Source organism: Ovis canadensis, chromosome 3, assembly GCF_042477335.2.
Source record: "Ovis canadensis isolate MfBH-ARS-UI-01 breed Bighorn chromosome 3, ARS-UI_OviCan_v2, whole genome shotgun sequence".
In the NCBI taxonomy this organism is placed as follows: domain Eukaryota; kingdom Metazoa; phylum Chordata; class Mammalia; order Artiodactyla; family Bovidae; genus Ovis; species Ovis canadensis.
In genome coordinates, this window is record NC_091247.1 from 84,184,519 (window position 1) to 84,198,896 (window position 14,378).

Genomic DNA, 14,378 nt, shown 5'->3' on the forward strand with positions numbered 1-14,378 from the left:
CTTGAAGCCAACTTTTTCACTCTCCTCTCTCACTTTCATCAAGAGGCTTTTTAGTTCCTCTTCACTTTCTGCCATAAGGGTAGTGTCATCTACATATCTGAGGTTATATTTCTCCTGGCAGTATTGATTCCAGCTTCTGCTTCTTCCAGCCCAGCATTTCTCATGATGTACTCTGCATAGAAGTTAAATGAGCAGAGTGACAATATACAGCCTTGACACACTCCTTTTCCTATTTGGAACCAGTCTGTTATTCCATGTCCAGATGTAGGTCTACACAGTGAAAAGCAGCTGCAAGCCCTGAAGAGCTTTCCTTTGAAGTCAGTTTGAAGCTTTGAAGTCAAGGCTTTGAGACACAGGAGCAGTCTCTACTAGAGAATTAATCTGGCTCTTGGACTTTGACTGCAGATTTACACGGTCTTTGCAGCTGAGTTTGAAAATCTAATTTAAATCAGGATATATGGAAATTGAAAAAGTTGTTTAGTCCACAACGCAGTGTCTCTATTTCAGAAATGTCATTAGTAGTGGACATTAAATGCTGGGGATGCTTTTGGAATTTGCAAATCTTTCCCTGTTGCTGCTTATCTTTGCCTCATTGGAAGGCCCTTGTTGTTGTCTATGATGTAATCCCCCCTTGACCCTCCAGGCCCATAACATTATAACCCTTATTACGTTATAGCTCATTAGAATCTGGAAAGCATCTCTTATTCATTATATCATTTGATCTTCAACCTTACAGGATAAGACTTTTTCTCACTTACAGGAGAAGAATGAAGGTTCAAAGAGATTAATCAATCTGCTCCAATCACTCATCCAGGGCTCAGAGCTTGGCCTTTACGTCCAAGGCCATGTGATGACTGTTTCCAGCACTTTTAATTCCTTCCTCCCGACTCATACGTTCCTACTTGCATCTTAATCCCATTTCAATCCAGAACCTCCACAGTGTCTCTTAAATACACTAGTATGAATTCCAAACAAATACAAAAATAGGAAGACCCCAAAGCAGGGAAATTAGAGTGCATTAATTTGGATATTTTTAATAAAATTAAGTATTCTGGCTCAGTTTGCAAAGAGAGAGGCATGTTTTATTCCCAAAAAAGGCAGCTAAATTTTTCTAATTAATTAAAAGTGCATAATAGTCAATATACCTCTTTAAAAGTTATTCTTCTGATCATATTATGCTTATCATGTGATAGTTTTCATAAGGCACATGGCTTTCTAAGGAAGCCAAGCTATGAAAATTCCAACAGTTAAACACACTTTAGACCCTCCGGTGCTTGGGTTAGAAGAACAAATCCCCTTCAAGTCTGACTTCTCTTAACAGTTGAGAAAACTGAATCTGAAAGAAACACCTTGTCCAAGTATAGACAGCAAGCATATGGCAGAGTTTGTGCAGAGTGTGAATCTTATGATTCCCAGGTCAGTTATGGGAACTCTTGGTAGAAACCAACAGCAGGTGCATCTGTCAGTCAGATGTCAACTAGGAAATCCAGCCAGTCATGGTGACAATGGAACACCCTTGCAAGCCTGCCAGTGTATACAGCCTTTTCCCCTCCAGACTGCCCAAGAAATAAATAAGCATATTTTTTAAATATTATGTTACTTGATCCTCAAACACGCCTGTGATATGGACAGAGCAGGTACTACTATCTCCATGTTACATATGGGAAAGCTGGGGAAATGGCCTGCTGAAGGCCATGATGTTGGCACCAGTAGGCTCTAAAAGGAGCACCAGGTGCTTTCTGTAGTTTGGTGATGCTTCTGGAAGCAGGCACGTGAAGGACATGGTTAGTATGCTCGGACACCTGCAGGAATGTGGCTGCATTCCTGTCTGTGACGTGTGTGCTTCATAGAAACAATCTGGCTTGGCTCCTAGAACCCTTGCCCCACTGACCTGCGCTCTTCTGTGACCTACAGAACAGTGACCTCTGACCACTCAGTCCCCAGACTAACACTGTGTGTGCTGTATGCCTTTGGGTGTGATGCTTGCTAATTCCACAGAGCTCTGCTGGCAAACCAGTACCATCCATTCTGCTGACTTTTGCCTGTCCTTTTGCTAGGCCAGCCTGTCTTCAGGAAAGTTCATGCTAGAGAACATCCACTCCCCTCTACTATAATCACCATCGCAGGTACTCGTTTCCTCACGGGCCTTGAAAACCACAGTTAACCACCTTCAAGTGTTCTTTGGGTCTTCAGATATTCAGTTCAGTTCAGTTCAGTCGCTCAGTCGTGTCCGACTCTTTGCAACCCCATGAATCACAGCACGCCAGGCCTCCCTGTCCATCACCAACTCCCGGAGTTTACCCACACTCATGTCCATCGAGTCAGTGATGCCATCCAGCCATCTCATCCTCTGTCTCCTCCTGCTGCCAATCCCTCCCAGCATCAGGGTCTTTTCCAATGAGTCAATTCTTCGCATGAGGTGGCCAAAGTATTGGAGTTTCAGCTTTAGCATCAGTCCAAGTGACACAATTCAGCCCCTGTTCCCACTGAAACATTGCTACACATGGCTTCTCTGCAGTGGGAGGGGAGTCCTGGACCAGCCACAAGACACCACCACAACAGCCCAGGGTAGGAAGCATGGCGGAAGGGGCAGCATGGACCTATAAAGGGGACTCTGTGCAGAGGCCTCCCAAGTTTCAGTATATTCCAGATTTCTTGCAAATCTCGCTTCTCAGGCATGGCTCTTTTATTCCAAGTATTATGAAGTATGTTTAAAAGCACGCTGACTTTCTTCTCAGAGTCTGCCTTTCCTGCCTCCAGGCAACATGATGTTAGCCAAACACAAACAGATGACGGTGCATCTGTGGGGTTTCTCCAGAGAGGAACGTTGACAGGATGACTCAGGGATGACAGAACTGTCCCATATCGACAGTAGGGTTAGAGCCCAGTTTGAGCTCCTTCTCCCTGTCACCGAGTCTCTGGATGAGGACACCGATACCCACTCTCCAGTTGTCACCATCACCCATCACTGGCCGTGCGACAGAAGCACGCCTCAGTAGGACTTCCCTTGTTTCTCGTATCCCGCACACCCACTTAATCATCATGCAGCCCTGACTGCATAGTTGTTCCAGAATATTCCTCGTGGAAATAAATTATGGGCCTCCTTAGGTTCTAATCAGAGAGGCCAGCAAATTGCTGCAAACTGCCAGGGAATATCTGCTCTCAGATTTCTCCCCTACAGATGATTTTATCCCAGGATTATTTTCTGTCTTGTCAATACTGATTTGAACCATGGCTCTTCATTATGCATTTGATCTTTAAGTTGCATTGTTTTTTAAGATCATGATGTCACATAATTTATTATCAACTTCTTAGTAAAATAAGTGAGTTTAAAAATAGGTACAGGTATATGTACATATGGGGCTTCCCAGCTGGTGCTAGTGGTAAAAATCTGCCTACTAATGCAGGAGACAACACACGTGGGTTCGAACCCTGGATTGGGAAGATCCCCTGGAGGAGGGCATGGCAACCGACTCCAGTATTCTTGCCTGGAGAATCCCCATGGATAGAGGGGCCTGGTGGGCTGTAGTCCATAGAGTTGCACAGAGTCGGACACAACTGAAGTGACTTAGACACAAGCTTACAAGCTTATGTACATATACAGATAGAGAGAGGGGGAGAATTAAACAGAGAATTTCTTCTATCTGAGAAGCCAAACAAAAAGCCCAGCATGTGCATAAAGAAGAAAATGAAACTGACTTGACCATATTAAAATGAACTGCATTTGATCCAACACTCAAAGCGACAAGAAACATAATAGTTGATCAAAAAATGTGCCATTAAACTATTTCTCTATTCAATAAAAGCTATCTAAAGAGAAGATACTTTTAAAAAATTGCTTAGCTCTCCTCTTTGCCAGTTTCAAAAATCTGCATAATGAATGCTAACTTATCTGTATCACTAGAGTAGTAGGGCTAACTCAGTCATGTCTGACTCTTTGCAACCCCAAGGACTGTAGCTGGCCATGCTCCTCTGTCCACGGGATTTTCCAGGCAAGAATACTAGAGTGGGTTGCCATTCTCTTCTCCAGGGGATCTTCCCAATCCAGGAATTGAACCAAGGTCTCCTGCATTGCAGGTGGAATCTTTCCTAGCTGAGCTACCAGGGAAGCCCATCTGTATCATTATAGAGCAATAAAAGGATTTATCCAGCTACTTTCTGTTACATATAAATATCTCCTAAGTGTTCATGACATTTATTAAGAGAAAGTAGCCTTGACCCTACTATGACACTAAGCCTTTGTGCTTTGACTTCTCGGCTTGGAATACCACTCTGTCCTCTATTATAATACCTCCCAGCCATCCTTCCCACCACCTTCACCTGGTGAGCTTTTATACATGCTTTAAGGCAAATTTCAAAGTATCTCCTCTCTCTTGAAGCTTTCCCTGATTCCCTGGGGCAGAGGGAAGCTGCTCCCTCCCCCTGAATCTGCAGTCCTTAGCTTTTTGTAGTAGAAGTTGCCCGATCTATATGCCTCACTTCCCACTGGACCATGAGTTCCTAGAAAAGAGAATGGGGTTGGAAGGCCTCAGTGTGCTGACGTATAGTAAGAGTGTGATAACACGTGTGAAATGATTGAATAGTCTTTCTATGCATAGAGCAAATAGAGACTTTTCTAATGGTGAATTGGACAGTCACATGACAAATACTTAGTAGGCACCTAGAACTTTATCCTACTACATCATAATAGGCTCTGGGGGATATGAGGGCAATTCAGAGAGCAATGAGACATATTGTTCTGTCTTGTAAAGTTTTTATGCAGGATATTTGTATGTAAATGTGGTTTTTTGAGAGGGAAATGGAAACCCACCCCAAGTATTCTTGCCTGGAAAATCCCCTGGACAGAGGATCCTGGCAGGCTACAGTCCTTGTGGTCACAAGAGAGTCAAAGCCTACTTACTGCCTAAACAGCAACAAAAGGTAGTTTAAATACAAAAAAGTAGTATATTAGAAGTGTCCATGTTTAATATATGCACACAACAAATACTGAGAACTAACTGATAGTGGTCATTCCTAAGCAAGTCAGTTGAAGGATATTTCATGCAATAAGAGGTAAAGTTTTGAAAAATAAGTAGGATTCAGCTAGGTGAAAAGGGGGAAGGTTTTCTAGATGGGTAGACAGTAGGATAAAGTGTGGCATTAAATTCAAGTCAAGTCTGGAAACAGAGTGTAGAAGGAAGCAATAGGAATCAGGTGCCCTGCTTTTCTTTGGTTTGGTTCGGATATTCCTAAATCTTGGTCATTCTCATACCTCTCCTGCATTATTTCGTTGGCTTCATACCAACTGTACAGTTATGTGCTCCAGCCAATGTTTTGCCTCATGTTTTTACTTCACTAAATTCATAAAATAAAAAAAAAAACAAGTCACTAACACTAATGGAAAGCTAGTATTTGTCATAAATACAAAATAAGGTTAAAAATTTTAGGATGAATTATAGTTATTAACTTCTAGCTCTATGCAGTCCAGTGCTCTATTCCTGATAAATGTTTTCTGTTTCCTAAAGGATAGAAACCCTAATGTCAGGAACTAGTTACAGATGTAACATCCCCCAAATAAGCATGTCTTCATCATCAGAAGGACTCAAGGATGATTAAAAAGGGAATAACCTTTTTGCTCACTACATGATTTGATTTCATTTACTACCATGTCCATATAGTTAATGTCATGTTCCAAATCATTTCATTTTGTGAAATGCAGTTTAAAGTCATGCCACTGTATTGTATCACCTTTCCTTTGTAATTCCTCCATATTTTTATACCTAAATCAACTTGTGGAAGTGGGAGTGTGCTCAGTCGTGTCCGACTCTTTGCGACCCCATGGACTTTAGCCTACCAGGCTCCTCTGTCCATGGGATTTTCCAGGCAAGAGTACTGGAGTGGTTTGCCATTTCCTTCTCCAGGGGATCTTCCCGACCCAGGGATCGAACCTAGGTCTCCTGCATTGTAGACAGACGCTTTACCACCTGAGCCACCAGGGAAGCACAAATCAACTTGAATCCCATTAAAAACAATTTCCCATTTGTAAATAAACTATAAAAAGTGAACATAGTAAATATTCTTCCCCTAATGTCTTCTAATTCAAATTAAAATCCAAGTGGCACTTTCACTTTTATATAAAATGCTAGCAGTGCCTCTAGCCCATCTGCTCCGTAACAACTGGCCTAGGAACTAGTTTTCTGCATCATTTGCTGGTGCATCAGATGGACCCACCATGGTAGGGTCCCTCAGCAGAGGGAAGTCATGTGTCTTTGGAGAGGAAGGGAGTTGTGAACTCCTGCAATAGCTGATGCCTAAATGCAAAAGGCAAGGAGTCTGGGCTCAAGTCCTTCCCACCCTGATCGCTCCCCAGTCCATAGATTCCCATTGCAGGCAGTTTGCCTAGAAGGTTCTAGAAATGAGGGCATCAGGGCTGCAGTCTTTCTGTACCACCAATACTGGATCCTTGTCTATGAGGTCCATTCAGCTCAGCTGTGAGGGGAAGTGGCCTGTCTTGTTCCACATCCTGAGCCTGAAGGACAGGGGGCTGAGTGATTATAGGAAGAGTGTTTGTCCTTCACATGTGCATGGCCTTTTCAGTCTGGGATTTATTTAATGACCTTCACACAGAGAGGAACCAACTGTGAGCTTCCCCTCATTAATGGACTCTCAAGTCCATTAACATTTTCTTAGTACCCACGAGTTTCTCCTGGAGTGTAAATTACTTGGTAGTTCTGGAAATAATCATGCCCCCATGGTGAGCAGTAGTAACTCCCTGAAGGCCTCACACTCCCTCTTCCTTGTTTCCTTTAAGATTAACGTGATCAAGGTCCTCCCAACCCATCAGCTTTGCACCAGAGAGAGACAGCCCTGGAGTACAGGCATCTTACTAAAATGTGGAATGCATGGATGCTTAGCTTCTTAACTTGCAGTAGCAAATAAGAAGCTAAGATAAGAATTTCCCATCTGTCATCTCTTTGCCCCTGGGGCATTTTCTGTTGCCTCTTGCAAGTAGAGAGGAGGAGACCAGATTCTTTCACCTGGCAGCTTTAATTGTGTTTCCTCTTCCTCATGTGCTAAAAGAATGTGTACAAACGGCCAGGTAAACCGGCATCCTAGGGAACACCTGGGTGATTCCCTCATCATAGATGCCATATGGCAGAGTTTTCCCAGGGATATGATCCTGTCAGTTGCTTTTCCTGATCTGTTCTTTGGCTGGTGATTAGTTTGTGGGATGTTTTGATCACTTGCTGTCACCAGTGATCACGGCCCCACATGACAGGCATCTGTCCAGTTCTCCTCTCCCTGCAACATCACCCCAGGGACTTCCAGTAGGTCATCAGGACTTCCTTCCTTCTTGGTGTCCTTGTTTCAGGATCCAGGGATTTCCAAATAAAATGGAGTCTATCCTCAATCTCTTGCCCTTCCCTTTCACAGATGAATATGATGACAAGCAGCCACTGACCAGCAAAGAAGAGGAAGAGAGGCGCATTGCAGAAATGGGGCGCCCCATTCTGGGAGAGCACACCAGACTGGAGGTGATCATTGAAGAATCCTACGAGTTCAAGGTATGCTTATCAGCACTGCCCATCAGGAAGGCCGGGCCCATCTCTGGACCCAGACATTTCATATTGTCGGTCTATGCTGTATGATCCATCCAGAGAGAGGAACTGGCTCATTGATGGAGAGAGCATCAGAGCAGAAATGGAATTCGAGAGTTGGTAGGGAACCAACGGATCTTGTAAAGTAAACAGCATCAGAACCAGGGTCTGGGGTTCTGGTTCAGACCCTGATCACTAACAGGATCCAAGGTGCCCTAAAGGGAGGCTTTGTTCAAGAGGACAGCAAGGAGAGGCAAAGATGGGTTCTAAGAGACTGTTATGTGTGGAAGAAACCATGCTTTGTTTGAAAGAGCTAGTCAATCTAGTAGAAGCAAAGCCTTGGCATTGCTAAAAACGAGGCTTTTGTTTGGAGGGAGGTTGATAAGCTCTCCCCATGGAACACGCGATTGATAAGCTCTTGTGTATATGTAGTCATCTTCTCAAGATCCTAGGACACTTGAGTACAGTCTGCAAGCTGAGGGTAGAGTGCGTAACCAGAGAGTTTGTCATCAGACAAAAAGATTTCCAGTTCTTTAGATGAGAAAAGTCATTTTTCAGAAGTTAAGCAAATGGACCTTAGGGTGAGCTTAGGACTTAGAGGTGAAACTTTCCATCTGTTCTTAGCTGCTTACTGAGCCCTCATCCCACTCCCACCCCATCTCACTCACATGGTCCTCCCTCCTAGAAGCCCCCCAGTAGAAGTGCACCTGCGTTCTTCAGTGGGATGTGAAAAGGTTTCCAGAACTACACGCTAGAGCTCAGCAGCATTTTCCCCACTTATTTTTGAAAAGCAGATTCTGCTTCTGTTTGGAAGACCAGAATGAAGAATCCAAAAGGGAGAATCAGGCCACCAGCCTAGAAACCAGAGCTCTCTGGATTGTATCTGGAGTTTTCATGGTTGTGACTTCTTTGCCTTTTGCTGGGCCTGTTCATTATTTTTTTTAATTTAGTTCACAAAGGAAGGTGCCTGATAGGAGATAGGTGGAAAGAAAAATTTCTTTGCAAATTAAAGTGCCATTCAAAAGATAAAAATGCAATTAAACTTTCCCCTTCAGGCCACCATGGATGTGTTAACTTGTCCTTTCAGCCATTCCCACAGAACGAAAGAGCAGGATAGACACTGGGACCAGTGCTTTCTAGGCAGACCCCGACCATCAGAACCCACCTGGTGTTTGATCTGGAACCTGGCCAGCTGCACACACATGACTGACATGTGCACACGTGCCCTGAGATGAGGCACAGACATCTCAGCCCGTCTTGTTTGTGGACCACTCTGCTCATGTGTCCATCTTCACTCTCCCTCATGCACCCCTTTTCACCTGGAATCAGAGAGAGCCTGGTGCCACTTGTAGCAGCAGACTCTACAGCTTGGCATTTCTGTAAACACTAGTTCCCCCACCCTCCCAGGACTTGCTGGGGAATTATTTTGTGCCCTCTCTCCTGGAACAACCCTGAGCTTTCCCCTTCTGTGCACCCATGACCAGGAAGAACAATCAGAGTCACTTCCTTTAGGAAGAATTGGGTTGGGTATGGCAGGGCACAGTCTTCTAGGCAGCAAAACTTTCTTGGGTTCAGAGCTCTTTATGGTAACCACACCAATGATCCAAGCATTTGAAAGTCACCCAACACTCTCTCCATAAGTCTAGTTGTTTGCGATACTTATCTTTCTAGAATAGCTTCCAAAGGATATGTCCTCCCATGTCCTCAAGAGTTCATCATTATGTTTACTATTAACACTGAAGGGCACATTAGGTTATGTTTCTGAAGTGCCTTCAAGGATTAATATTGATATTTTATTCTCTTAAGAATTTTTTTCTAGACCATAGCCGTTTTAAAGAACTTGTTCAGAACCCTCAGAACTGCATCAGAGACCCAAATCTGGAGTCACATCTAACAATATTCAAGTCTGCTTTGCCCACTGGGTTCTTATTTACTATCTTCTGACGTAGTACTGGATTTTTTTAACACCTGTGACTGAGGGTGAGGTTAAAATAATTGCTCACAGTCTAGTGCAGTAAAGAGCTAACAATGGACATTTAGGAAATCTCCAGGCCAGTGTCGAAGGGAATGCTCAAGTATAAAATTTCAAATTCATCTTATTCTTTCATCTCCTCCTATAGGTCAAGAGAGGACATGTATGTAAATTAAGTCCTGGGAAGAACCCAGGCTATCTCATAGTCCCCTAGGGTTAACATGAACTAAAGTTTATGATCTACCTGAGGTTTTACATATATATACATTTCAAGTTTAGTTTATCTTAAAACTTAGCTCTTTAGAGATATTTCTGAGGCAATATTGTTTGAGGTATTTAACTGTTACAGAAGATTCTCTTCTCAGTTATTCATCCCCCCGGTGATGGGATTCTCAGCCTTGGTTTTAGAATAAAAAGGGTTCCTTTGGAGAGGCCTGCCCCAAGTTTCCATCACATTTAGGAAAAGTCAAGGTCATTTCTTGTTACATTCTATAGAGAACTTTGAATTGGCATCAACCATGACGCTTGGAGGACTTAACAAGATTGGCTGAGTCGAGAGAAAAGTCAGAGGCTTGTCATGTGCTTCTAGTTACGGCAGTCCTGATGATGACAGCTATTATCAGGGCCACTAACAGTTCTAGACACAAAGCCAGAGGCTGAAAGGTCACCACCCTACAGAGAAACAACCTGGCAAGGGATGATGTTGAAAGGACAGAGTGGGCCCGTTGGAGATGGTCCCTTTCAGATTTATTATCCTCTGAATATTTCACTTCAGTTCCAATGACAGTTGTACTTGACATTCTGATGTGGCTTTGGCCTTCCGGATGGACCCTTCAGATCACATGATCCTTCCTCCTGATTAGCTGATAACATGCTCTCTTTCTCTCTCAGACCTTAGTCAATTCAGGGACACTGCCTTAAACATGTACAGGTTTTGACCTAAGACAAATGATATGTGTTTTCTGCCTCTTTGCAATGAGTGGGAATTCGAGGAAGCTCTGACAGTAAGTGTGGGCGTGTGGTAGCTTAGTCGGGCGGTAGTCTCTGGGAAGAACGGCCTCAAGTCCCAGAAGTGACCCTTCTCCTTGCAGTTGCTGTGATTTGTGGTAGTGCTTTGGGTGCATCTGCTTCCTTAGTTTTCTCGTGAATGCTTGGCTGCTCCTGTTGTCCCATGAACTGACATTTATGTGGAAAGCTAAGAGTGCTAATTGTACAGAACGAAGCTTAAAACAAGTCTTAAAAAAAAGAAGAAGAAGTGACTCAGTATTAGTAAAGCAGTGGAAAAGTTAGTGCAAGGTCATCGCAGTGTGCCGTAAACCACAGGCCCTGACCTCCAGGATCTAATGCCTGATGATCTGAGATGGAGCTGATATAATAAAAATAGAAATAAACGCATGATAAATGTAATGTGCTTGAATCATCCCAAAACCATTCCCACCCCAGTCTATGGAAAAAAATTGTCTTCCACGAAAGTAATGCCTAAAAGGTTAGGGACTACTGCCCTAAACCATACAAATTGACCTTTTCTTGGCTTTTCTCATTTGCAACAGGAGTCAGGTGAGATGAATTCTCTAATAGCCACTAGTCTTACAAAACCAGTAGCCAAAGAAAAATCCATTTATTGATGATCATACAGCAGCAGTCTTGAGACTCTGCTGTTTGGCTGCATTTCACTGGTCAACAAAAATATAGTAAGAACAGGTTTTAATTTTGTAATCTCTGCCACTTCTGGGTGTTCACTGATAAATATGCTGAGCAGGGCATAAATTCAGTTGCAGACAGCACACTCTAGATGAAGCCAAGAGAGAATCAAGTTCATGAAGCATACATCCTCTATTCTCACCACTGAGGCTATTCTTTCTTGGCCATTAGGCATTGAAGGAGGATTGTATTTGCTACAAAGAAGTTTCCATTTCAGGATGTTTCCAAGTCAGGACTGTGCTTGTTTGCATAAACGTAACAGTGTTTGATGTCAATACTGTTGTTCTGAGCCTAACATCTGCTACCCTTTATGTAACTCTGGGGTTTCAAAATCAAGGAGGTCTGAGATTTCCCGGAGGCCTTAACCAACCCAGCCGTTGTTATCTGATTCTTTTCAACCTTTCTAGAGTACTGTGGACAAACTGATTAAGAAGACAAACCTAGCCCTTGTGGTTGGGACGAACAGCTGGAGAGAGCAGTTCATCGAGGCGATCACTGTTAGTGCTGGTGAGTGCCTTTCTATGAATATCATGAGTGATCATGTCATTCATTACAAGCTTACTTTTCCTGCCATAAACACTTGGTCTATGTCAAAGCACCAAAGATTCTCTGTGATGAAATTAAAAGAGAAATAAATGTATTTGTAGCATATATGCACATTTTGGGGACAAATTTAGACTTTATAGATGAAGTAGAAGTCTTCAAACAGAACTTCCTTCTCTGTCTACATTGCGTCTTTCTCTCCGGAAATAGACAAGATAAATTTAAAGCCTTGACATCTCAAACTCATGGAGAGCCAATCACAGGGCTTTGTCTGGAAAATTTCCCTGAGAGCAGGAGAAGTGGCCAAGTGTAGGTCAGAAAGGAAGCAGCAATATCATTGGTGGGGCAGGGTGACATGAAGACCCTTCACCACCACCATCTGCATCATTTTAAACTCTCTTCAATAGCATTAAGTGTTTGCACTGGCTCTGGACATAAAAATAGAATCACATTCTGTTTCTTCCTGTACATGCAAAGTGAAGAGTTTTATTTAGGAAAATCCTGCAAAATGAAGTGTGCTGCAAACACAAGGAGCCAGACACCTGAGGAAATTAAATTCAGAAAAATGTATCTGTTTCATGGATCGCCAAGCCTGGTCCATTCTCTGTGTGATTGTATAAAGGTGGAGGAAAGCCCCTTTCAGAGATTCGGGAAAGCACCACCATCAAGTTCTGCTGCTGCATTTCCACTGGTTCTTTCTCTTTAAAGATCCCTGCAGGCTCATCCTCTACTGTTGCAATCAATGAACAAAACTAGAATTTTCTAGGTAGTGATTCCCAGACTGTAAAATATGGGAACAGCATCACTAACGGTTGGATCATGACTCCTAACACAACCCCCTCTTTCCAATCTGCCAGAGAATAATTTGACAGATCTCCCAAATACTGTGGGAACAAAGGATGGTAAAGGAATGTTTGTGCCTGTTTATTAGTAGTACTGTTTATAACCACATTTTGGTTTCTTGCAGTGGAGTCCACAGTGGAAATTTATGAACAGTAAATGATGAGTAATTGCTTAGGGGGAGTAAATTTGAAATTTACACATAAATTCTAATGGAGGTGAGGGACTCCCTGTGTTCCTCTTTTGGGACTGCTGTCACAAAATACCAGAGACTGGGTGGACTTGTAAACTACAGAAACTTACTTCTGGCAGTTCTAGAGGCTGGAAGTCCAGTGTGAGGGCCAGGTAGATTTGGTGCCTGGTGAGAGCCTGCATCCTGGTTCATGGACAGCTGATTTCTCACTCTGTCCTCACATAGGAGAAGAGATGAGGGAGTGCTTCAGGGTCTCTCTTTTTAAAAAATGCACTGCATTATAGTTGATTTGCAGTGTTGTATTAGTCTCTGGTATACAGTAAAATGATTCAGTGATACACATACATATATTCATTCTCTTTCAGATTATTTTCTCATATAGGTAGTCAGAATTTTGAATAGAGTTCTCTGTGCTATGCAGTAGGTCCTTGTTGGTTATCTTATATATAGTAGTGTATGTATATTCATCTCAAGTTCCAAGGGCATTAATCCTGTCAATGAGGACTTTAACCTGATGATTTTATCATTTTCCAAAGGCCACACTTCCATATACCATTATATCAGGAATTAGGCTTCAACATATGAATTTGGGAGGGACATAAACATTCACTGTCTAGAATTCCCTCATTATGGCTTGTATTTTTTCTGTAAATCTAAGATTAATATCTGAGGCATGGGAGTTATACTCCTTCTCAGAGAGAATGCAAACTAAAAGGACAAAGATAACTTGTATAAGACACTGTTGACAAGGCCAGTGGTAGAAGATATTTTAAAATAAGCAAATTATTTTATGGGCTTTGACATATCAGAATTGAAACATTAAAAGCAGCATAAGCCTTAATGGATCATTTCCAATGGTTTCCACATTTCCTTTGGCTGCAGATGTGTGAGCATTTAAATGATGATCATGACCTGGCCTCATTCATTCATTCATTCATTTTTCTATATGTCAATCATCGTTCTTGGTGCAAAGGCTATGACAGTGAATAAAACAGACAAATATTCCTGCCTGCATGAAGCTTACCTTCTCATGCAGGAGACAGCAGATGAGTAAAATAAGCAAGAAGTCAAAGTGTATGTACAATGATGAGCTTATCATCAGAACAACAAAGCTGTGGAGGGGGATAAGAAGCTTGCCTAAGGGGCTGCATTGGACAGTGGCCAAGAAGACACAGTCACTGCTCAGTTTGCTTTTCTAGCAGTGGGGTGGCTTTGTGTTGATTTATCGGCACATTTTTGTAACTTTCAGGGACCAAGGTAAACATTTTATGGCCAATCTATGGTAATGGAAAACAGTGGTTTTAAACAGCCATATGCTGCAAAGTTGTATTTTTGCTCCTGATCAGAATAGGTATACAGAGAAACAACTCTAAAGATGCTAAGACTTTCTTACTTTAAAGGGGAAGATTTTGGTTTGACAGCCCTTTCTTATGTTGAATTAAATCCTCTTGAAATCTCATGAGGTCAGTATTATGACTATCCTGACCTTTGGGAGGAAAAATCTGAGCCTCTGCAAGGCAACTTGGTTTTGGAAAGTAGCCCAGAGCCCTGA

The 14,378-nt window shown here is 42.6% G+C and overlaps 1 protein-coding gene across 5 annotated transcripts in view; it reads left to right on the forward strand.

Annotated features, from left to right (window-relative positions):
* SLC8A1 (solute carrier family 8 member A1) overlaps nucleotides 1-14,378 on the forward strand; it is a 379,296-nt gene that overhangs the window by 294,116 nt on the left and 70,802 nt on the right. For all 5 annotated transcript variants that reach the window (XM_069583489.1, XM_069583492.1, XM_069583493.1 and 2 more), the window contains 2 exons: nucleotides 7,414-7,544; nucleotides 11,658-11,757. In XM_069583489.1, coding sequence (XP_069439590.1) covers nucleotides 7,414-7,544; nucleotides 11,658-11,757 — 231 coding nt within the window. The remainder of the gene's footprint in view (nucleotides 1-7,413; nucleotides 7,545-11,657; nucleotides 11,758-14,378) is intronic.